Source organism: Bos indicus x Bos taurus, chromosome 10 (genome assembly GCF_003369695.1).
Source record: "Bos indicus x Bos taurus breed Angus x Brahman F1 hybrid chromosome 10, Bos_hybrid_MaternalHap_v2.0, whole genome shotgun sequence".
NCBI classification, from domain to species: domain Eukaryota; kingdom Metazoa; phylum Chordata; class Mammalia; order Artiodactyla; family Bovidae; genus Bos; species Bos indicus x Bos taurus.
Genome location: NC_040085.1, coordinates 102794098 through 102820551, shown reverse-complemented (window position 1 = coordinate 102820551; position 26454 = coordinate 102794098). Strand labels below are relative to the sequence as shown.

The following is a 26454-nucleotide window of genomic DNA, read 5'->3' as shown; positions in this document are numbered from 1 at the left end:
GTCATACATCAAATATATTAAAGCTCATTATATGAGCTACTAAAAAAAGCTCTAGTTCATTTGGTTCACTAAGAGAATGCTAACTTTGCAAGTCATTTATATGAGCCTGCTACCCCAATTACTTACCAGATTTCTCAAACCATTTAATAATCGTTCTTTAATTTCCTCAGCATCCGTTTCTTCCTTCACACTCAGCGTCACTTCCATCAAACGTATCCGTAACACTCATGGCTGGCCTCCCCATCAGCACTGCTCCAGCTCTTTCCAGACTGTTTACTGCTCATGTGACCCCACCCCCACAAACTTTTTATTTTGTACTGGGGTACAGCTGACTAGCAGTGTTGTTGAGTTTCAGGTGAACAGCAAAGGGACCAAGCCACATATATACATGTATCCAACCCACTCTGTTCCTTAGAGGCCACCCACCCGAAGGGAAAGCAATGTGAAAAAGCTGTGTAAACAAAGCACTATACAAATGTAAGTTGTTAGAGATTATAGTTTCTAGTGGCTGATAAAATATCACCAAAGAAAAGTGCTTCCATAAAAGTTTTATTTATCCCCACAACAACCCTGTGAGGTAGGGTGATCAGGGCATTTGAAGATGAGAAAACTAAATCTACATTACTTGTTCACGGCTATACTGCATAGTAAATATGTAGAAATTAAATCGAGTGTTTTAAATGTCCATGATTTATATCAATTCATGTGGAAAAAGGCAGAGAGAATACTAACTCCCCCCGACCTTAATGCCAAAAGGACACCGCCTTGAAAATCCCATTTCAAAAGATGAAAGTATATTTCATTGCTCATTTCTACAAAGATTTATAAAATAAAAAAATAGTGAAATATTTTACAGTTAATATATATAATGGTCTCATTCAGGGATATGTCCTTCAGCTGTGTATATGATCAACTACTTCAAGTGCTAGAAACGCAAACTCTTAAAAAGTATGAAAGACAATGATAATGAGCAGTAGCCTCAATCTTCTTTATTCCTCCAAGTATCCTGAATAAGTTCCGTGAAATCTGGTAAACTCCACCACAAAGAAATATCTGGTAAACTTTATTTTGTTGCCTACTCTCAAACCACTGTCACAGTGAGCAGTGATTGCCCAAATCTATTAGAATCATTTGGAGAGCTTTTAAAAAGCACGGACTTCTCAGGCCCCACTCTAGACTCAGACAATTCTGCAGAGGTGAAGGCCTCAGGAAGCTGTATTTCAAAAGCTCCACGGAGTGACACAAAGGAGCAATCAGGTTCGGGAGCCACTGATGTATTTTAAAACACTGATATCAAAACCATAAAGTGAGTATAACCCTCTTGCTCTCAACTCTCCTTTTTAAAAATTCCTCAAAATGCATTACAACCCTCGAATTCTGCCTCTGGTCAAGTAATTTTAATTCAAGATACAGAGAAACATTTTATAAAAATGTATCCTAGTGAGTTGAGACGTGGATTCCAATTATAATTTACGTAGCATTTAGATATAACGTACCGAGTTCTGTGGTTCTTATTCTGAAATTTCAAATTCTATTTTATACAGGTTCCTAGTAGGCTTTTAACTCAGGGGAAGACATGAAAAATAATGACATAATCAAGCACATAAGCACTGAAAAAAATATTATACTCAAAAACAGCTTCATGAGAGGAATAAGAAAGTGGATGAATGACAACCTAAGGCCTTTTGGCCCATACACTTTTGTTCCCAGTCCACTCTTCCCCTATAAGGGGAAATAAAATAAACATTCTTTCCTAGTTGCTTGGCATAGTTATTCGGTGGGTGACTATTAACACTAAGTTAATTTAGATACACAAGAGATTAAAAGAGACAACAAATAAATACCTAGGAAGACAGAGAGAATCCGGGTCAGAAAGCCCTAACTAGCTAACGATGCAGTACGTAACACCACCGTGTCAGTGCAGGTAAAGGAGGCGCCAGTGTCCTGTACATCTCAGCTTTGTGTGACTGACAGAAGACGTGCAAAAGATCTGGTCCTTATGAAGAAGTCTGTGCTTGCTGTAAAGATTTGTAGGAATAATGAAATGCGTTCTTCATTGATGAGATGAAGTCTCTGTTTTTCAGGGAAGTTGACTGAACAAAACAATGAAAAACAAACTTCTTTAGATGGTTAAATGAAAGAAATATCTAATTGAAAAAGTCATTGGCCAAAGATAACCTTTTTTAAAAAAAATGATTCTATGTTTAACCATCCCCCCCAAAACCCCCAAAACAAACAAACCAGGAAAACCAGAGAAATATAAAAAAACAATATACACATCCATTTTCACTAACAGTTACAAGAAAATAGCCATTTATAGAAGTTACAATGCTTTCAACAAATCCCCCTCCAAATTCTGGGAAATAAGATAAAGCCATTGGGTAAATAAATATACATACTAGCTAATATAAAACAATTTATGCTTTTAAATTGTTGTCAACTTTAAGACCCAAGGAGAAATACGGTGCTATAAATCTGATCAGGGCTACATATATTACATGGCGTTAAAAAACACAACTGATTAAAACATCCTAACAATAATACAAATATTTAAAAGAATGTCTTTAAAAGTCAGACATTTACCACTGGAAATATCACAATTATAGTATGTACTTCAGAGTTGTAATGTGTATATAGGTCACTTTTTCTGTGTCATTATCAGGTACCCATCTCTCCTGCATTTACTATGGTCAGTTTCTAAGAGTTCACGTTTCCTGTGTGAACTGAAGGGGCTGGGCACATCAATTCATAAACACCTCCATTTAACTAAACGGAAATGTTTAAGATAACATCTACCAACAGATAAAGGAAAGAAGGACTAATAAAACATGTTAAAGAGGAAGGAAGCTGGATAACAGTCTCTAACTTATTCTAAATTTTGTATTAATAACAAATTTAAAATTACTCAAATCAAATAATGAAAAAAATATATTAAATTGCTATCAAGAAATTTTCTCAGGCCATAGGAAATTTTCCCTTAGCTTATTTCTTTACAGAATCTTGTTAGGCTTGATTCATTTGTCAGTTGACTTAAAGGAACTCTCCAGCAGGGGATCAAAAGCAGCTTTACCAATAAAAGGTGGTTGAAGTAGTTTTTAAAGTGCCTGTCAGCACAATGCTTTATACAGGTGCTTCCATTTCCCCTCTAGTTCTGGGAAAGCCCACAGAGTATATGTACTTAATTGGTCAAGCTTTCAGCAATTATAATGTAAGCTGAAAGTTTAGATCTTATATAGGTTTTGCTGTTTGAACATAAAAAGGGAGCAAGGAGAAATGTAACCAGGTTCACAATTTTGAGCAAGAGCATATGTAAAGGTAACGTATGTACATTTTATTTCAAGAAAGACAGGAGACAAACAGCATAAAGATGCCCAGATGCCCTAAAGATAAATACATTTCAAAGATTCTCATTAAAATGAATCTGTATTGTTTTTTCCTGCAAGCAAAATACCTTTCTTTAAATTAAAAACAAACAAAAAAACCCCCAATATTCTGAATTGCAAATTTTTTTTTTTTTTGCAGAAAATCTGCCATGATTATTTTTTTTAATGAATAAGGATTTTCCACAAAACAGGCTTGCTCTACATGCTAGATTTTTAAACAGTTCAGTGACACAATATGCTAACTACATACACAACAGATAATATAGTAAGAAAACACTCAACCTGATGAAAAGTTAAAATCTTCATTAATACACTGAAAATTGACATAACTCATGCCTTTAAAATCAAAAATACAAAAATTAAATGTTTTCCTAAAAAGATTTCCTTATTTTAAGGATTCATTTGAAAATGAAGCTGCATGTAATTTGTACAATAAGTTGTACAAGTAAACAGGTAATATACATAAAAAATTAAGTGACATACTCCTCAATTATCAGTTGTCCACCTTTAATTTCCAATACTGTACTTTCTTAACAAGCATACAAAATATCAAACTTCTCTTTAGAAAAAGTGCCGTTCTTTGACATCCTTTACACAAAAACAGTCTGAGCCTGTGGCATGTTAATGCAGTTGAGAGGCAAAGCATACTAACTTTTACAAATTCTACCTCCATAAAAAGCCTCCCGAAAAAGAGATTACACGCCACTATAAAAATATCAACCTCTTGTGGTAGCTGCATCAGAGAACCAAGGCTTGAAGACTATTTCCATATAGCATAGAAAACCACTATGAGAGCGTACTGACTGCACTGGTGGCCCGGGAGTCTACTGCACACAGGGTTATGCACAGCTGCTGCGAGGTACCAAGACTGTTACACGGAGCTTAAACTGATTGTGACCGAGAGCATAACAGAGGTACTACCAGCCCATGCAAAGTAACTAAAAATACTGAATCACTGTGCTGAACACTTCATTCCTGGAGAAAACCAAAGGCATCAGTAACCAAATCAAGCCCGACAGGTGGCCCAATCCATCCTCCTCAAAGACTGGTGAGCACAGTGAGGTCTGAGGTATACCTTTATCCATCACGTCTGTGTGCCACTGCGAGATAGTACCACTCGGAACACATGCCATCACAATGGTCTACATCTTTTGAATATTAAGTCATTCATATATTCTTATCTACCCAGTCTCTTGAATTTTGAAAAGATTTCACCTACAGTAGAATATTACAGAAACAAAATATAAATGCATGTTCTCTCTAAATGAAACTTACATGGACTAAAAGTAGAGGGTATTTTTAAACAAATATACAATATGCAGGCAGACAAAGCAGGAAAACGGCCATTCAAATGTATAATAAAAAACTAAAAATTTACTATTTCCAGAAAACTATGAAGCGCCTCAACTAAAAGGAATGCATAATGAAATTCTAATCTATTAATAATACAGGTCAAAAATGTAAAAAGGTTATAAACCTTAACAGGAAAAATAAAACAACTTTTACTGGCCATTCCTGTTGAAATGAGAATTTTAAAGTAACAGAAAAGTGGCTACAAACCCACTTAGAGCACCAAACAGAGAGAAAATAAAAGTCCATTTTCATCTCTGTTATTATCATAAAATCCTGTGTGACTACAGGTCAAACTGCTGGTGGCAGAAACAGAATTCTTTATAAACTGCAGATGTCCTGTACATAAAAAATCTCACTGGAGTTGCACTAGTTCTAAAGACGCCTCTGTTTTCGCCTACCTACTGTGTGTGTTCAATCTGAGAGAAAGTCTCTTTCTGTAACCCTTGATTATTATTGGGCACCAAGATAAGAAAAGCAAGACGGGGTACAAAAATGCAAAATTTCAACAGTAATGGCAATGTTTTTGTCTTAGTCCAAAAGGGTCCTGCATCCTCTCCCCCTTCAGTGATCTGACAAGTCTTTGTACTTAATCGGGGGGCAGCAAGTCATGCAAGCGAAACCGGTCTCTGATGTGCGGTCGAACGTCTTCATTCTGTTGGAGACAGACATTTTAAAAGCCACGAAACTTAAAAGACACGATGCTCACAGCATTATGAACATTCTGACTTTGCAGGGAAACTATGGCTATTTATTTCATAATTTACATCATTATTATTATTTTTGCCAAATGCAAAGACACTACATAGAAGTAAACTTAAATTTAGACGCAAAAGAAAAGCTCGTCATTAACGCATCAATTTTGAAAGAACAGTGATGCAGGAAAAGATCAAACCAAAAGACAGACAAAGCATTTAGCCACTGAAGTCTACTTTACACAGTAGTTTTAAATTTAATCCATGGATATAGCAGAAAAAATTCCCAGAATAAAATTTCGGTACCATAAGCATCAGCTCTAGACCTGAACTCAAAACGGATTGAACACAGCCAGCTAGTGACTTGCCGCAGGAAGGTCGGTGAGATTAAACGATGCGTACAATTTTAAATACTGATAAACATAATTTATAAGGTATAATCTTTTTCAACTTCTGCCCTAATCTCTCACCATATTTACTTAAAACATCAGTATTTCAATAGAGTTAAAGCAACAAAAAAACCTAACAAAAAGATAAATGAAAAGATATACTTACCAGTTCTACTAGCTTCTCCAGAAATGGGATCAATTTTAGCAGTTCATTGTCATTTTTATCCATAAACCAGCTTTCTATAGGGATTCCATTAGATAGCTAAAATGATAAATAAGGAATTAACTCTTCTTTTCATTTACAGTTTGCCTAAGTTGGAAAAGCTATAAAAAGAAATAACAGATTTTAGTAAATATTAATCCTTTAAGTTCCTTTAAAAAAGGAATGCCATCAGAGTTTATGCCTGTCACAGTCTTTGGCATCTTAATAGTGCCAGACACAGATGTGAAGGAATAAACTGAAACCTAACTGGTTTTTCAGAGTAATTCTTAGTGTATATAAAATTTAACAAGAAATATTCATTAAAATAAGTTTTGCGTTAACATAACTAAAAACATTACTCATTAGAGAAATATTAGTCGATGCTAGGCATTTTGAATAAAGAAATACTGCCATTTTATTTATTTATTTTTGGAATACTGCCATTTTAAACAGAGAGAGGCATATGCGCGACTGTGTCCTGATCACTGTTTTACTCCCACACAAGACAACCTGAAACGCAGCAGGGACACAACAAACCAACTCAATGGTATTCCGTTGAAATCTAAAAACAAAACTACAAACCGTATTTGTTTTATAGTAAATATTCTCTAGGATATCATATCTTTTAATATTTACACAGAACACTGTGTTTAAGATGGAGGGTAACTGAAATTATTTTATTTACAAACCAATTCTTAAAAACATTTAAAATGCAAGGAAATGAAAAGTAGTGACTTAAACTGAACGTATTTCAATACCATATGCCATCTTCCCCCCTTGTATTTATTCTCTTTTATGTTTTATTATGGACACTTTGAAACACAGAAGTTGAGGGCAAGTCTTGTTTCATCTATACCCAACCCCCTTTCCACATCCCAATTCTGCACTGATTTATTCTGACGAAAATCTCAGTCGTATCTCATGAACATAATACTCAATGTAAAATCCATCTGGCAAAGATGGCCCGTCTCTCTCTCTACGTATGTATCTATCTGTTTATGCCGCGCTGCATGGCCTATGAGAGCCTAGCTCCCTGACCAGGGGTGGAACCCAGGCCCTCAGCAGTGAAAGTGCCAAATCCTCAACACTGGATGCCACAGACTCAACTAGAGTTGAATTTATATGTCTAAGGGTACAAATATATTGACAAAATAGTCTAAGATTTCAAAAGGTCAAATTACACAGACCAGAAGAACACGGTGTAATTCTCAAATTATTTACAATTAAAATTACTGATTTAACAACGGCTAAGAATGCTATTGGGGCTTCCCCAGTGGCCCAGTGGTGAAGAGTCTGCCTGCAACGCAGGAGACATGGGTTCAAACCCTGGGCTGGGAACATCCCCTGGAGGAGGAAATGGCAACCCGCTCCATTATTCCTGCCTAGAAAATCCCATGGACAGAGGAGCCTGGTGGGCTACAGTCCATAGGGTTGCAAAAGAGACACGATTTAGCAACTAAACAACAACAAGAAGGATGCTATCAAATGGTATGTATCTTACAGCCCCTTCTTAGGGTTTTACTATTTCAAATCTACATGTATGTTGTACTTCATTTAAAAGAAAAATTTCCACAAGGAATATACTAATTTGGCACCTCTAATTCTAAGATGACACTAAACAGGGAAATCCCGCCAGTGAAAACCCTGCTGCCCCATCACACTGTCTGGCAGCGTTCGTCTGAGTTTGTTTAGCAGCCTTCTTCCTACCTGATATGCAAAGGCTTGCGGTGAGTTGTCAATTATTATAGTTTTTGAAAGATCTCTTCCAAGGATATTTAAGTCCTTTATATAGTTTCCTTGTACACAAACACAATGTTCACGGAAAAGCCGGTGCCTAAACATAAAAGTAAAAACAAGTTAACTAAAAGATAAAGTATCTGTAAAAAGCACAACACATACTGAAACATATACAATGCACACACCACAGGCTTTACAATTAAGCCTTGTCATTTTCTCTCACAAAGGAAATTCAATTACAAGTGTGGGCCTAGGCTTTGGGCTACGGTCTTATAAAAAACTCTTAGCAATTATTGAAACCTTACAACCAAGTATTACCATGTCTTAAAGAACTTTGGTTTATCCCAAAATTTTATATTAAATGATAAAGAGGGATGAAAAACTCTGTAAATTGTTTTTGTAATTTATTTACCCAGGAGAGCTCAGTTCAGATGCAGCATCTGGTTGTCATCGAGGTCCTGCTTTTTAACCAATTTTCCAGATGGTTGACTGAGGCACAAGGAGGTCAAGTGACTTGCCCAAGGTCACACAGTAAGTCAGCGGTTAGCCCCGCAATGGGACCCAGGGTCCTCCCGGCTCCCAGTCCTTTGCTCTAACCAGAAGACCACACCGCCTCCCTAGCCCTGCACATGCCAGAATAGAAAACATGAGAAGGGATGCTTCTGTGTTGGCATTAAAAAAAAAGTTTTCAGTTTCTCTTATAGATTTTGAGGAAAGGTGCAGAGGCCAAAACATTCCATCATTTCAACTTTTCCCAAACACCCGTGCTTTAACTGTGTGCGTGATTTGGAAAAACAAGGATTGAATGAAAGGATGAATTCAGATTTAAGTGTAACAAAATTGATCTTTCACCAGTGAAAACTGAAAAAGTTATATCATTTTAAAACGAAAGCTATTAAGTTTTGTAATATTTATATACTTGTAATATTTATATAATCTCTAGCACTCAAAATATATTAGTTTCTGAATATTACTAATAACTGGTACAGATTATCCTGAAACACACTACTTGCATACATTAATAATTTGGTAGTTTGGCTTCCTTGTGTCTTAATCCCACTATACAATTTTTAAGGAGCTAGGACTTACGCATTCATAATATTTTTAATTCTCAGATTTTAAGAAAGCAGCATTTTCTACCAACAAAATCTGTCATAGGTCTAAGAACAACCAGTAACTGGTATTTTAATCGGTGCCAATGGTAATGGAAAAGAGGAAGAATCTTAAAACCAGACAAAACATAATACTATAAACAGTTTTTTCTAATGATTATCTACGTCTGAAAGGTTTAAAGACAGTCCTACTTTGAAAATATAAGGCTAGACAAAAGAATTTAAGTCCTGGTTGGACCTAAATAAGATCCTACATTTTATCTGTATAAACATCCAGATAAGAGGAAATTGGAGGCAGGTACAGTGGGTACCTCCAAGTCACACTGATAACTTCTCCAATAGCAGCAATTCACCAGACACAGGGGACAGCTAGCTGAGTATATATATGGAGACTAATGGTTATTTTAATTATAAACTCCTCCCAGTTAGCAGGAATCTGAGGGTTGCTGCTGCTAAGTTGCCTCAGTCGTGTCCGACTCTGGGCGACCTCACAGATGGCAGCCCACCAGGCTCCCCCGTCCCTGGGATTCCCCAGGCGAGAACATTGGAGTGGGTTGCCATTTCCTTCTCCAGTGCATGAAAGTGAAAAGTGAAAGTGAAGTCGCCCAGTCGTGTCCAACTCTTAGTGACCCCACGGACTGCAGCCCACCAGGCTCCTCCGTCCATGGATTTTCCAGGCAAGGGTACTGGAGTGGGTTGCCATTGCCTTCTCCAATCTGAGGGTTAGTAGCTAGTATTTGCAATTTTAAAAAGAAATTACTTTTGCTAGTCATCGAATTAGCATTCAGACTCCTGGGACTTTCTGAATCGACTCTGTCACCAACACAGGTGGCGCCCTATAGCACTCTTAGTGCGTTCAATACACAGTTCAAGAAGCTTTTCCTGTTTTAAGTTTTTCAAAATACAACTCGATGAAACAAATTTAAACTCCCAAAGGCGTAGGTTCTATAAAACTAGTTTAAAAGAAGGCTTTTAACTTGTAACATCACAACTGCATGACTGTGATTTGTCCCCTAGTAAAATGAAAGCTCCACAAGAGAAGGGCTATGCTGCTCACTGTTCCTGGAGCACTGGAGGAGCTAAATGGAAATCTTCAGGAGTGAGGTCATCAGAGCAAAATCACTTGTATGCTTTTATTATCAGGTAAAATGAGCATAAATTATAATATACTTTTATGAAAATAAAATACCATTTTCTTTTGTGTGTCTGAAGCTTGTTTATATGGAAGATAAAATGGAAACTGACTAAACGACAAATTTTGATACTTTAAATTTTTTTAAAAAAAAAGAGGGAAAAGTCTCCTAAATGTGGGCATTAGGAAAAGCCTTTCACTATAGTTGAAACCACTCAATAATAAAGGTACTACTGACAGTAGAAATTAAGTTTAGGATTTTCCACTCTAAGACAATATGTGAGGAAATATTTAAGAAAATGAACACCCAGCTACCAAAGCTTTCGGGAGGCTTTTCCTGCATCTCTCATTCAGCTCTTGATCAAAACTCAAAGATTAACTCCTATACTTCAGAGGATGCAGCAAGACTGAGGAGTCTTGGTATCTCACTTCAGTTGACAGAAGTAATGAAACTAATTTTCAAATTGTGTTAAATAACTGAAAACACGCCCACCTAACCAGTAATACACTGCATCTGCTGGCTTAGGACACACACACAAGGAACTGAGTCCAGATCAGAATCACCTGAGTGACTAAACCAACTGCAATTTCCAATTAGACTCAAGTAACATTTCCTTTCCATGGAAGATAAATTTGCTCTTGAAAAAAAACCAAGAGTTTAATTTGATCTTTTTTGTTAAAATTAACTTTCATTTCTATGTCATTAAAAAGATGACATAACATGCATTATCTCAGAGGCATTAAGTGAAAACATCATGCACAGTGAAAAATTCCACATCCCCTCAGTTTCCCCCCAATCCCAAAGTGAGGATACATATGTACAAGTGAATAAACACATTTGATCTTTGTATCCATTAAAGAACGTCTGTCTGGAGTTTAATTAGGAACTCTTAAAGAGTTTGGGGGCTTAAAAGAAAAAAAATCACTTATTTTCACCATTTAACACAACAAATCTCTATAAATGCAGCCAACTAAAAATGGCCATCAAAATTAAATAGAATCATAGTAATTTCATAGTTCAGTGTGACAGACATTTCCACTATTTCTTAATTAAATTTACCTGACCAGTTGCTTTTTAGGGTCTAGTATGTTCAGTAACTTGTCTGCATACACCTTCTTAGAAGCAGTAAAAAGAATGATCTACAAATTCAGGGGAAAAGAAGTAATCATTATACATGATCTAAATGGGTACTGTATTGAATAAAATAAAAATACTTAAATAATTAACTTAAGTATGTTTACCTCATACATCTGAGACATTCGTTCCAGGAACTCCCTGAAGAATGGTCTTAATCTCACGTAAACCTGAAAAAAACACAAAGATGGGCTTCAGAAAATAAAAATATGAAACAGAAAAAACTTATTTATAAGGTATGCTCTAACTTTGAATACAATTTAAAAGTTCATATGAATAAAAAAATTTACTAAGTACCACTTGACCAAATATATTTCGCATACCAAAACAATCTTTTGGTAGGATAATAGTAATTGCTGGTGATCATTTCACTTTTTCATACTCAAATAGCAGCATATAATAGACCTTCATGGAATGTAATTTTAATGAACAGTTAAACTAAGAATGGCAGTTTGCCCTCTGAGACTCTGATCCACCAATCAGCTCCATCTTCCAGCCAGGGAGCATCCATCCAATTATGAGGCAGGCTGTGTGTCCACCTCTAGCTGACCTGTCTCAATGACCTTCCTCAATGATCACTCAGAATTTCTTCTCACTTGCTTAAGAATACCTTTATTTTCAATTTCTATTAAGGTAAATAATGTTTAAGAAGGAGATGTCTGGATTGGTGGGTTTAACTAACAAGAATGTTTCAGAAATCAAGCTTGTTCTACACTTACTGATTCAGATGTGGTATCTAAATTAGCACTACTGGGCTACTTGAGATTGAAAATATAATAATCAAACACACCAGTTATCAAAACCAACTGACAATATCAGGACAGACTACAGTAACCAAAGAACTGACTCTAAACATATTATTGTCTTACTTCTGTCTGTCTTTCTGCCTATATTTAACGCAGCTCTTGTAATATACTCAAGAAGCACAGAAATATGTCATGAACAAGCACTAAAAACTGATTTACAAAAGACTTTAACTCCTTTAAATTATATTTATTTTGTGACAAAAAGTTTTTACAAAGAAAAGTTTGTACTTCACTCAAAGGTGATTGTTAAAGTAAAAAAAGCACGAAAGACAAACACACCCTCGCGCCAGATTCCCTGGGCGCAGTGGCTGTGGTGGCAACATGGTCAAAACTTAGGCTTCACTGCATTTAACTGTGTCATCAGTACACATCTCAACAAAAATGACCTTATGATAAAAATCTAGTTCTGGGAATGTTTCAGAGCAGAACAGGGAAATCAGGCAAAGGACTTTAGAGGGAAGGGACTATGTACTAACAGTCTTTGTAATTTCTAAAGCCCAAACAGTGTAACAGAAAGCCAAATATATAGTAAATATGTGATAAAAAATCTGTCAAATAAATTTAATAATAAACAGACTTAGGCAAATAAAACTGCCTTAAGCAATATAAACAAAACTGAGAAGGAAAGGCAAGACCACACACTACAGGACAACTACACAACTACAGACTCGAAGGCCAACCACTGAATCTCCTTCAGAACTGATCACTGTGGAAGACAAATCCCAAACAACTATTAATGTTAATAATATCACCCTATTCCCACTTACAGGCTAGAATAGTAAGTCAAAGTGTGTGTCAGTCACTCAGTCGTGTCTGACCCTTGTGACCCATGGACTGTAGCCCACCAGCCTCCTCTGTCCGTGGGATTCTCCAGGCAAGAATACTGGAGTGGGTTGCCATTCCCTTCTCCAGGGGATCTTCCTGACCCAGAGACTGAACTCATGTCTACTGCACTGCAGGCAGATTCTTATATTCTTTATATTCTTCTGCAGTCTGAGTTACCAGGGGAGCCCAGCATAATCAAGATTTACTCATTTCTAATCCTGTTACAAGGCAGCTGATCTCAGTAGCTTTGACTAATCAAAAATGAAGTCAGTCACACACTCCCACCACTAGCAAATAAAAAAATCATTAGTATCCAATCCCTATCCTTTAGGATGAGATACAAAAATTTTAACTAGATTTGCACTTCTAATAAATTTTAACATTTGCATCCTAAAATATTTGGTATAGTTGGGTAGTTTTCAACACACTTTATTTGATAATCCAAGTAACTGACAGATTCAGATATATTACTACCTTAACTGACAAAATCAATTTTTATTCATTATGGAACACTTCAAAATATATTTGTAATGGTTAAGGGAAAAACTATCAATTCAGTCGATACTTTTTTTCAGTCAACCTTATCTCATGGAAGATGATAAACCATGAACCATCAGAGACCTCTGTTTGCTGCTAAGAAGCAGTTAAATGCACTTAACAACCAAAAATACTTCATTTCTGCATGTGTATAAATGCTTCCATTTGCTTTCAATATCCCTATCACTTGCTCATACTATAAATTAAAATAAGCAGGGCCTCTACAATTTGGGGTTTGTCTCCTCTGAAACCTAAAATACTTCCACTGTAGAGGAACACTTCCATTTAAACAGCATTATCTAAGCACAGTCAGTGGCCACGGTTCAAAGGGGACGTGTCCCACTGCTTGCACTTGGGGATTAGGCAAAACTGTGGCTTCACTATGATTCTACGACGCTGACTATGCTGAGAAATGTAACACACATCTTAGAATCTGACATTACTTTCAAAATGTGCCTGTTTACTGGGGATGAAGGCAGCGCTGAGATGGGGGAACAGAGCACAAGAGTGTTTTCTTAGCACAAGAATAGAAACTGTTCACTGTAGATGTTCCTACTCTCAGAGCAGACTCACTATTTGAAACACAGGAAGGTGTTTCCGGATTAAAAGACATAAGCAGAAACAGACAGTTAGGGAAAAGGTGCTGAAAGGAACACAGCAGCAGCGAGCAGGAATGGGATGGGACCACGCGAGGCTCTGTCACTTGTGAAAAGGCAAACATCTCAGGGAGAAAAATAGAAACAGAGTCACAAGGCCAGCAGGACCTAAGTCATTCGGATGGATATACTGAAGCAGAAATATACAGAAGTCAAGAAGCACTAAGCACTGTCCAGCAGGAGAGCAGAAGAGCTGTACGGGATGCACAATCAACAGACTACACCCTCTACTGTGTTAGGTCAGAGACACAACCATACAGATACACGGACACGCCTCTGAAGGCTTCAGAATCAATTCCACAGATGCCCTTTTCTTCTCCTAACCGTCTCCTAACAAAGATTCCCGTCCCGAGTTACTTACTTCCTATTTTCTACATTCTTCCACTACTTAGTATTTCAGAAATCATCCTCCTTTACACTTGCAACTCTTCAAAGTCATTTAGTCACCCAAATGTAAGACTATGCCGTAAGTTTCATTTCAGGCTGGTGTATATATGCTCCTTTAACTATACAGCAATTATTCTAGGTACAGAACAAATAGTTTTAATCACTAAACCAAATATATTTTGAAAAAGTCAAAGTCTTAATGCATAATGCTATAATAGTGAACAATTATGATATAAGAACAGCACACACAAAGACATGTCTGAAATAAGACTGCCCACTACCCAGAGATGTTCATGCTATGAAATGTTTATTATACAGAACTTTTGTACATTTCTTACTCATGACTCAATTTATTTTGGAACTGGAAGTTTGTACCTCTTAATTCCCCTCACTTATTTCATTATATGTTCACGCTGTAAACTTTTACAACAAAATCTACTAGAATAATATCTGTAAAAATAATGATAACTAATCTTGTGTGATATATTGTGAACTGATTTTACCAAAACTTAGATGATATCTGACAGTCAGCCTATACTTTCTTTAGTACTAAGACAAGAGAATGTTCTGTAACTGTGCATACAAGATGCTGCTGCTGCTGTTGCTGCTATGTCGCTTCAGTCGTGTCTGACTGTGCGACCCCATAGACGGCAGCCCACCAGGCTCCCCCGTCCCTGGGATTCTCCAGGCAAGAACACTGGAGAGGGTTGCCATTTCCTTCTCCAATGCAGGAAAGTGAAAAGTGAAAGTGAAGTTGCTCAGTCATGACCCCATGGACTGCAGCCCACCAGGCTCCTCCGTCCATGGGATTTTCCAGGCAAGAACACTGGAGAGGGTTGCCATTTCCTTCTCCAATGCAGGAAAGTGAAAAGTGAAAGTGAAGTTGCTCAGTCATGACCCCATGGACTGCAGCCCACCAGGCTCCTCCGTCCATGGGATTTTCCAGGCAAGAGTACTGGAGTGGGGTGCCACTGCCTTCTCTGAAGACGATGCTAATAGGTTATAAATGGTTAACAGAAATAGATTTAATAAAAAGTCATTAAAATAGCTATCCAGTCACAAATTGACTATATTTTGTGAAAGTCTATCTAAACTCAAATTTATGTCTACGTGTGCAATGTCAGTTATATATACTGATTTCTGTAACTAAACTATTATCTTAGTTATCTAGGTGACTTTATGAGCATGACCAAAAAAAGCAAGGGGACACCCAACAATCTCAATTTGCAGGCAAAACTGGAAAAAAAATTCTTACATGTAGATCTTTTTAGGAAAAATACTTCTAGTTTTAAGCACAGATAATATGACCCTAATATATTTTGAAAAAAAGTATCTTTTAATATTTTTTCCATGAAATCCTTTGAACTTATTGCTACACTGTTGCAGGAAGGAAAAGAAAAGATCAAATTCGGTGGTATTCACCCACTTAAGAGTATGGCACCTTTAAATAAAAAGATGGTTGGTGGATGCTACTTATTTAAACAACAGAAAACCAAGAACACTGAAGAAGGTCGAGTTCAGCACACATACACCAATGTACACCACAGGGATGTAAGAGGCTCTGCCAATTTTTTCAAACCTTCTGTACACCTCAGTTTCTTCATCTATAAAATCGGTATAATAACAGTACCTACATAAGGTTACTGTAGTAAATAAGTTAATACATATAAAGCACCTAGAACACTACCAGCACATCAAGACCCTCAATAGGAATTATTACTATCCATGTGATTATTTAAGTTATCAGCCATAAGGAGAACACCTGGAAAGAGCAGGATTTTATGGGGGTAGGACCGGGCAACCACACTCAAAGAGAAAGCTCTATCTTCACTTGTAGAAGAAGTAAAGTAAGTCAACGGATTACTAATTATTTAACTTGGTTAACATTGTCTTTGCATCAATACCAGATCATAGAGACAAAACCCAAATCTTTCCCATAGAAAGAGGGTTGCTCAGATACACCCTGTGCAGGAGGCCTCAACTTCATAATCCATAGGTGATTTAAAAGTCATCTTTTGCTTCACACAGTTTCAATAAAAGGCAGACTGCTGCTGGGGATAGTATCTGCAGGTGGATCAATCTGAGAATGAATAGGTAAATACTGAAACATCATAACCAACACAAATGAAACTCTCAAACTAAAACCTTCTGTAAAATCTTACACTGTATTAAATAGAAATAAATTTGAAAAGATATTTTCTTATGGAGTCCAAACGGGATAAAATGTTTCATGTATTCATACAGAAGGTATATTAAAAATTAGCAATGAAGCATACTTTTCAAGTCATGGCCATTTACACACACACACACACACAAGTCATGGCCATTTACATACACACACACACACACACACACAATTTTTCAATTTGAGTATGTATGTACACATATGTGTGTATGTATATATATATATATAAGGTTTAATGTGTTTCTTAAAATCAAGTTTACTGACTTTAAAAGCAAAAAAAAAAAAAAAACCCAAAAGCCCACATAGCCTTCAAAACCAAATTCTAAATTCTTAAGTCTCCAATTTAATATGTTTAATAGTCAACTGTCACCTCTCCTAAACCTGCAAAATATTTTCAGCTACTGAATAAGAATTTTCTGTGTATTTTTAAATGAACTACTTCTAATTTTAAGATACATTTATAAAGAATACAAAAGCCATGATGAAAAAATTAGTACCAATGACTGACTATACTTACTAATAAGGATGGAAAAATTATTTTAAATGCTGACTTACAACTCATTATCAAAAATATTATTCCCTATCAGATATAAAATATTACTTTCATCCTCAATACTGTGTCCATGGTCCCGGATGTTTTAAGGAACAAGTATACATACTACTTTTAGATAATAAAATTATGCTTTATGAATGTCAAAACAAAATGCCTCCTGTTTAGTATCAATTTAAGTCAGAGCATGAGGGGAGGAAAAGTTTGATTAAGTATCTACTAACAGAACTCTTCATTTAAATAATTGCTTTTTTTCTTCATCAAGCAAAAATGCTGACTTTTCTAGGAAAGATTGCAGAAAAGAGATAGATGCCACCGACCTTCTACTTCTATTTTTCTGTAGTATAAAATATTTGAAATCCTTACAAAAATTATCCTAGGCTGTAAGCCTCCCAGAAAACAAACTACAATAAAGAGGAAGAGGCTGAGCTTTGCTAAACATGGGGTTTCCCACCCACCTTTCCCCCCAACGCTTCCCATAAAAGCAACCTCTACTATTAAAACAAAGCATACTTTAGCAAGTAGCTCCCTATAGGATCCTATCTCTCCTTGAGTGCTTACCACAATCTGATTTCTGGACAGCTGACCCAAAGTTTGTTGATTTTACTGATCTTCAGAAAGCCACTGACTGGCTAAAGTCTTATTGGTGAACAGAGTCAAAAATCAGATGCCCCTGCCATACTTTACAGAATGAGGAGTTGGACAACACAGTTACGTTTGGTGGCACTGTGGTGAAACATATGAGGCATCTTCTTTTTGTCTTCAATTAGCCACGTTTGGGCTGGGTAGCTCTATTACATCTTCAAAAAACTGAGCTCCAGTTCTTGATGGAGACAGAGGAAGGTCATTGAGGAGGTGGTTCAGCTCAAGAGCTAAGTGAAAAATCTGTCTTTTGATTCAGTCCTGCTTGTGGATAGAAGTCATCTTCTGGATGGAAGAGGGAGTGAGATGACCTAGAGTCTTGAATTGGTGGATCTGCAGGAACAGAAACTAAATACAGTGGAGACCTCTTAACTGAGTAACACCACGAGACGGATTTCCTGACAATGTGTCAATATAAGCTAAATATAAAAATGAAAACATGTGCATTGGAACTGATCATGCACTTGGTTTTCCAGATAGCAAATGCATTTGTACCATTCTACGAATAAATATGTTTTCCAGTATCTAACTGTAAAACAATTCATGGAAAAACTATCAATTAAGGGAAAAGAAAAAATACATTCAAACAAAAAAATCTATCAACTTTGCCTTAGTGAATGCCACACCCTCATTTTAAACACTCAGTTACTCTTTCAAATGACTTTTTCACAAACTATAATCTGTCTAATCTATATAGTGTCAGTGGTAACATATATCAAAATTTTCATTTGAGTTGGATCTTTTAGGTTTATCCCCTAGAGAAATGGAAATTCAAATACACTCCAGGTACTAAATTGAGGCTTGAATAATCTAAGTCTTCATTGTTCTAAGTCTTGCATTAACTAAGCTGATCCCTACTTATCAATCAAAAGAAGCAAGGCAATCTTTAAACATTGAGTAGTGACCACCTTAAAATTTCCCTCAAACTTTCATCTGCAAAAACCTTAGAAAGCCTGTCATCAGGGTATAGTGGATCTAATTCTAAATCTCTCTATATATTAACAAGAATTTTGATGAACATCTGATTACTTACTTCCATTTAGAATTTGAATATATAAATTTACTGCATATACTCTCATAATTATTAGACCAAGGGTCAGCAAACTATGGCCTTTGAGCCAAATCCAGATCATCACTTATTTTTGTTAAGTAAAGTTTTACTGGAATGCAGTCAGGCTTATTCATTATGCGCCATCTATGACCACCTTCATGCTACAATGGCAGAAAAAGCAGTTGTGACACAGACTGCAAACCTAAAATAGCAACAACTGGCCCTTTATAGGAAAAAGTTTGCCAACTCCTGATACAGACAATTATTAAAACATACAGAAGACAAATTACATTTTAAATTGTTCTGAAAGAGAACAGCAAACAGAATTAAAATTAGATACAGTTCTACCTCAACAAACTTACCATAAAAAGAAAGCAAAAGTAACAGAAGTCCCAAGAGGACACTTTATCTGGCTTTGATTCAGATGAAGAATTCTGATCCTATCTTAACATTACCATTTTATTTTAAAGCATATATATGTAAATGCTATGGAACTGACATATCCAAGAGTATACAGATAAATGCCATTAAACTGTTCCCTTAAAAATGGTTAATTTTATGTTGTGAATTTAAATCTCAACCAATTATTTTTTAAGAGTATATACAGTCTTTTACAGATGTCTCCCTTTAAGCGGGCCACATTACACTGCAGTTGTTAAACATGTAAGTTCCATCTTACCTAATACTGTGGTTTCTCCAAAATCTCTTAGATCATCCCAGACCCTTGTGTATATGTCTTCTTTGCCAGTAGATGGAGACAACACCACTGAAAGTTTAAAAGACATCATTCCCTGTTTAAAGGGAGCTTGCTGGTCTGAAAACTGGGGGAACCCTAACCCAAGATTTCCACAAAGTTATTTTTAAAAAGTAGACAGAATGGCTATGCCAACACCAGAAACCTAATATAACTATGGACATCCTCAACAACTTACTGAAAGGGAACTAAATTCTGTACATGATGTAGTAACTAAATCATATTAAAATGCAGTCATCTCTGTAACTTAGATTTAAACTTCCTGCTCATTTTTCCTGACTTAGGCTAGACCATTTAGTTTTCCTGTTTCAGAAAGCAGAACTCAGGTATATAAGAAGGAGTTCTTTGAATTCCACAGAGGTAGATGCAGTACATATGAAGATTATTTTTAAAGTATTATATGCACTGCTAAAAGCCTTTTATTCAAAATAAGACAACTATCCGGATCCACATGAAATAATAAGGATTTTACATAGAAGAGAACTAAAGAAGAAATGGTGAAAGCAGTAAGAAAAAAATTCAACTTTATGGTCACACTGAAAAGAAATCCTCGTGAAAGAAAAATCAAACTTATCCACTCTTCAAGTTTTTTATTTCACTACTAAAAATTATGCAAACAGACAAACCAACTGTAAGAAATAAATTTCAAATCTGGAAAGCTTAAGAAATCACATCAAAATAATTTGTATTTTTCAGTAATAGCTTTCTTTTCCAAACTCAAAGATTGAAAGCCATTGTTTTTAAGGGCAATTTTGAACATAAAAACAAGGTTATCAAGCTAAAAACAGAGAACATAATGCTATACTATTTATATTTGCCACAAGATTCCTGTCTTTGAAGTACACTAAACAAGAACAACCTATTTGGCAGAAAATGTCTTAAGAAAAAGATTTACCTTAAATAACATCCAGTTATTACAAATCTTAAAATTCCTTATTTTTATGTATACTTTGTTCATCCTCTGATCATATATCAGAACTAAAATCAGTTTACATAAAAGGGAAATAAATACAATCCAGGTATTACCATACCTACAATTCCTCTCTAGGTTAAACTAGAACTGACAATAACCGCTTAAATAAATCCTCTTATGACTAACTGTAAAGTAGATCCTGAACCACAAACTAACTCTAAAATCTTATGATTCCTAAGATCTAATAACTATCACGTGCCAAGAACTCTACAACAATATCCCGCCTATTAAGAGCACATAAGCAACCGTAAGCACCTCCTCACCGCTCCTTGTAAACGTGCTGTGACTTCACTCAGTTAGCCCTTGGGTGGGCTTCTATCTGACAGACAACAAGGTTCTGGACCCTCTGCCAACCTTTCAAAAACTGGGATACAAGGCAATGCTGGTAACAACGCCCAGGACAGAAAGGTGCTTTGTAGTTTTCAAAATGTATTCACACATCTTAATTCAAATTTTATGATAGGAAAATCTCTAACAAAGTAAGAACTATGGTCAACAGGTAATTCGCAGTGATATTTGTAACTGATATTTGTACTCTGCACTGTTTCCTGTCCATCGACACAAATGAGGGAGATACACTCTAATTTTTTAAAGTAAAAGCAGAGTAACTAGGAGTAACTGGAAGAGTGTCCTGGAATTCCAAATTAAAATAAACTAGATTTACTACACTGCAACCTACAGACCACATTACTACAAAAGGCAATAAAAATGACCAACAAGGAAGCTTTCTTCATATGAACTGCGTTTTGGAAAAACAACAATAATGTCAGATGTTAACCTTGCACAGTTCCTGGAGCCCTAAGGTGTCAGTGTTCCTGCCTCCACCTGCTGGCAAACAGGTTATGAAACTAGTAGAAATCAATGGGGTAGAAAAAGTTCACATTTTTCTGGTAACAATGTTTAAATGTAGTCCTTTAGCACCATGCTACCTTGTGTTACTAAATCATTAAAATAGAGATGAAATCCATTGGGAATAAACACTTTAAACTTTAGCAAAAAAAAAAAAAAAAAAAAATATATATATATATATATATATTTACAAAGGATTTCTTGATTCAGAATATCTAACAGGCCAAAATTCAAGTTAAAAAGTTTTAATTACCTGATAAATGACATCTTGGAAAAGGACTGGAAAAGTAAGTGCTGCATCTTCTAGCTCATTTAAACTACAGTGTACTAGTGTTTCATCCTTAAAATAAAAAGCACATATTGAATGAACTAAGATACTGAGATATTTCAAATGATAATTGTATGTATTCATGATCACCAAAAACATTTATTAAAGCATCCTTTAATACATGACTTTCATGTTTATAACACCTTCCTGTGCGTGCATGGCACAGTAGTCAGGGGCTGGGTTTTCTAAGCCACTGGTTCTCCGGTGGTGGCCACTAGGACAGCATGTGGCATCGGTGTTATCTGGGGACCGCCAATGAGAAATGAAAGATCCCCAGCTCTTCTGATAACTCAAATTCAGCAAGGAGCAGAGAGCGGAGCTCAGCAGTCTGTGCTCCAGTAAATCTTTCAGGGGTTAGGGTGATAGGGCGAGTCTGAGAATCACTGTTCTCAGTCCTGCAATTGCCCACTTTCTGTTAAACCACATATGTACTTTCTTCTTATTATTATTTTTACAACTCAGCAATAGAAGTTTAGCATCTAATTATTTAAAAATATATATCTATAGCTCCTTATCTGTAAACTAAATTAGCGGTTAATCAAGACTTCTCATCTTTACCCTCTTTTCTCATTGTGAGGAAACGAAAGTGAGGATCATTCATCTAAGGTATGTGTAAATATCTGTATTTCTCAAATCCTGAAGGAAAAACAAGAGGGCTTCCACTTGCAGAAACTGACAACACTTTATGCTTAAAATGAATTAAAATGAAATACAAATGTTCACACCTTATGAATTCCATGTTTTATTAGCTGCAGTGTTTCTTTGAACCTAAAGTTAAACTCGGTGGAGGCAAAGAGCAAAAAATACTCTAGATATGCCTCATTTTCTTTTAATAGCATATTAGAATACACAAATTAAGATATTCTTAGTATCTTTTAAAAAGGTATTCTCTTTCCTATAATTGAATCATAACTAATTCTACTACTTCATCTATAGCCTATCTAAATTTTGATCATTCTTCTTTATATACTTCTGTAAAATTACTCATTTATGCTCACCAATTCTTATCTTTCCTTCTCTTTTTACCCTTCATATTGGTTTAAAAATATTACGGCCAAGCTTGCTATCATGATATCAACTACTAACATAAAAATCTAGCAAAATCTTTTTCAGTTTCTCCACTAACTTGCATATCAAATCTTAATTACTCACACTCAGTTTCAATACTTTTCTTTCTTTTTTCCTACTTAATCCTCTAATACACATTAAATACTTAGGACTTCTGGATACCTAGCTTCTCTCTTTGGCTAGGCAAAGGCTAAGGTGCTGAACTCTCAGAACTGTCCATGTTAGTCAAGATTTAAAAGAATAACCTTTTCATAAGATAAGAAACAAATTAATGAGAACTAAACTACATCTCCAATTATAGGTTACTAGTAACAAAGACTAAATAGTAAAATGTTTTCCAACACTACTTAATGAATTGCTAATATCAAGAAATTGCTGGCAGATGTAAATAATGGTGACTATATATTAAATTTGGTTAGGAAAAGGTAAGAGATATTCAGTTTTCAAAGCTCTCTTGGTACCCTAAAATATAAATTTAAAATCACACCAAGAAGTCTATTAATGAAGTTATTGGTATGAGATAATATGCAAAAAAAAAAACAAAACAGGAAAAGGAGTATGGTCTTGCATAAGGTTAACTCATCAAGACCCAGGTCCTCAGAGGGACATGACTGTGGTCTCCCTAAACTGAAATCTAGGCATGAAATTATAATTAACTGGAAGATTAAAAAACAAAACAAAAGGTATAGGAGTGTTGGAAAAATAATTGAATTTAAATAGCAAAGTAGCAACAGTGTGGGGAGAGAAAAAAAGAAGCCTAATTTATTTTCAAAAGGTACTGGATACCAGTGCAATGGGAGGAGGCCCTGGCATTAGATGGCGCTTAAAGGAAAACCATTTCAGAGCACCTAAGACAAGCTACTACAGTCAATGTGTGTGTGAGGTGGCTCACTCTCTTGGATTCTTTTAGATATTTTGGCTAATATTTTTTAATAAGAATTTAACTCCTTTATTTTTCCTAACTCTAGAAACAATATACTTACCAAGTCTAAAACTAGGGAGAATTCTGGTGTGCTTCTTGTCTTCAATGGAAGAGCGGGCTTCCTATTTAGTTGTTCTTCTGTCAGTGGTGGAACATGTTTGATGAAATAATAGCTATAAATCAAATTTTAAGAAAATGTCAACATTTATATTTTTTGTAAATATAAAACATCTTATTAAACTCAGCCCATCTTTAAGTTTTAATTAAATAATACATATTTAACCTAGTAAACCAAAATTATAAAACATGTAAGTAAAACTGAAAATTAGTATTTCAGTAACTCAGTAGAAGTATTAATACCTACAGGTAAGATGCTCCTTGCACTATACCATTCAGCCACCCCTGTACACATGTACTTTCTTTCCGTCCCAAGAGGAAAAGGAAAAAAAAAAAACTCACGGGTCAAATACTTCCCAGTCTTCTTCATAGGTGGCCTCTGCGTGGGCGGATGAATATCCACTATCTGGTGTTACTGGTGCTATTTAATAAAGAGAAAAACAAAATGATGCTTTTACTCAATGATTCCATGAAGTATACATATTTACTGCTTTTATTAAGATTGTCCTGAAGCCCTGTGCATTTTAGGTTAAAGATAAGACAGAAATAATTTGTAATTATTATTACAAACATACATTATTATTATGCAATATACAATAATATATATTATATAAATATAATATACAAATAATATCTAATAAATTATAATTATTATTATGTAATCATTATTACAAATTATAACAAATTATTATTAATAATTTAAAAGTAACTTGATTAACACAGAGATCTAACTCTGGATCCAAAGGAAAAAAATACCATTACAGACAAAGTGGCAAGCTGTATCATGGCTAACAAAATTTAAATCCCTAACAACTAAGAGAAAATTTACTACTTATTATTAGGAAACTACATGCCACAAAATTTCCATTTCTAACTGAATGATGTTTGTATGTATAAGAAGAATTTCATGGTGCTCTTATAGCAGTAATACTTCACAAAGTACACTGTACATACAGGCAGTCAGTATATATGCTGGGATTTCCCTGGTGGTGCAGGGGTTAAGAATCTGCTTTTCAATGCAGGAAATACAGGTTCAATCCCTGGTCAGGGAACTAACATCTTGCAACTATTAAGCCTGTGTGCCGCAACTAAGAACTGACACAGCCAAAAATTAAACATTAATATGTGTATGTGTGTGCTGAAAAAAGACTCGAAGGTAGTTTCAACTTAAGATCCATGAACAGTCTTTAAAGAGGTCCACAAACTCCTAAAGATTTATACAGGATCTCAAGGGTTAGGAAACAATGCTCTACATAGAAATCAGCGCTTTAGATGACCCATTATTTCACTTCTCACTTACAAGTAATTTAAAAATAATCAAGGAAAAATTCTATAAAATGCAACCAATTGATAGAGCTTCAGAAATTACGTTGAGAATTTTCTAATATTTATAACTTAAATTCAATGAGAGGACAAAGATGACCTACAAGCTAAACAGGTAATGTCTCAAAGATGAAAGTTTAAGGTGGGCTAGAGACTGAGTGTTTTTGTTTCCCCAAAATTCATGTACTGAAATCTAATCCTCAAAGTGATGGTGTCTGGAGATGGAGTCTTTGGGAAGTCATTAGGTCATGAGAGTGGAGCCCTCATGGACGAGATCAATGACCTTAAAAAGAGACACCCCAAAGAGCTCACACAGCTTCTGGCAGATGAGGACACAGCAAGAAGACGGCTGTCTATGAACCAGAAAGCAGATCTTTACCAGACACTGAATCTGTTGGGGTTTTGGTCTTAGATTTCCTAAACTCCTGAACTATGAGATATATTTGTTGTTTATATGTCACCTAGTCTAATGGTAGTCTGTTATTACAATAGCCTGAAAGAACTAATGGGCCGAAACAGAAATTGCTGTGAGCTACCTACAGGGATGGAATGGTGGTGGTTGAGTCACTAAGTTGTGTCCGACTCTTGCGACCCCATAGACTGCATGTAGCCTGCTAGGCTCCTCTGTCCATGGGATTCTCCAGGCAAGAATAGTGGAGTGGTTGTCATTTCCTTCTCCAGGGGATCTTACCGACCTAGGAATTAACCTGGGTCGCCTGCATCACAGGCAGATTCTTAACCGACTGAGCTATGAGGGAAGCCCCAGGAATGGAATACTGGTGGATAATAGCCTTTCAGGACAAAAACTTTTTTTTTTTTTTTAAACTATTTTCATGTATTAATACCTTCTCAGAGTCAATACAGTGTGTATGCTCAATAAATGACAACAGATGTAAGGCAGAATTTTGTTCACCTCCAACAACTTTATGCCAGTTAATGGTTCATGAGCACAAAGGGACAAAAAGGAGAACACACCTTCTGCCACTTCACTGCTTCACGTCCTTATTACCCGCAGAAAAAGGGGGAGAGGGAGGATTCACAGTATTCAAACACCTCATGCTAAAGCATTTTTCACATTTCATCTCAGTCTCCAAAGCTCTAAATTATTATTGCCATTTTAAAGCTAATAAAACCACCTCAGAGAGCTCAGGTTATCTAAAGTCACACAGCTACGTAAACGGTGCAGCCAGCCTCCTTCCTTCTTGCTCTCTTTGGCGACCTTCCTGAAGCTGAGGGAAAGCCACGCTTCTGCCACTCATGCTCATCTTTTAAGGTCAGCAGGACTTTCACTTGTTTTCCTCTCCTAATCCTCCCAAAGGAACTGCAACATGCCACCTCCACATTTC

The 26454-nt window shown here is 35.9% G+C and overlaps 1 protein-coding gene across 3 annotated transcripts in view; it reads right to left on the bottom strand.

Annotated features, from left to right (window-relative positions):
• Positions 1–2408: 2408 nt before the first annotated feature.
• Positions 2409–26454, bottom strand: part of CTDSPL2 (CTD small phosphatase like 2) — a 74017-nt gene continuing 49971 nt past the window's right edge. For all 3 annotated transcript variants that reach the window (XM_027552738.1, XM_027552736.1, XM_027552737.1), the window contains exons 6-13: positions 24128–24206; positions 23730–23841; positions 21604–21690; positions 11243–11305; positions 11061–11140; positions 7727–7853; positions 5984–6079; positions 2409–5388 (exon numbers count right to left, since the gene is read on the bottom strand). In XM_027552738.1, the coding sequence (XP_027408539.1) occupies positions 5323–5388; positions 5984–6079; positions 7727–7853; positions 11061–11140; positions 11243–11305; positions 21604–21690; positions 23730–23841; positions 24128–24206 (710 nt within the window). In that variant the 3' untranslated portion in view covers positions 2409–5322. The remainder of the gene's footprint in view (positions 5389–5983; positions 6080–7726; positions 7854–11060; positions 11141–11242; positions 11306–21603; positions 21691–23729; positions 23842–24127; positions 24207–26454) is intronic.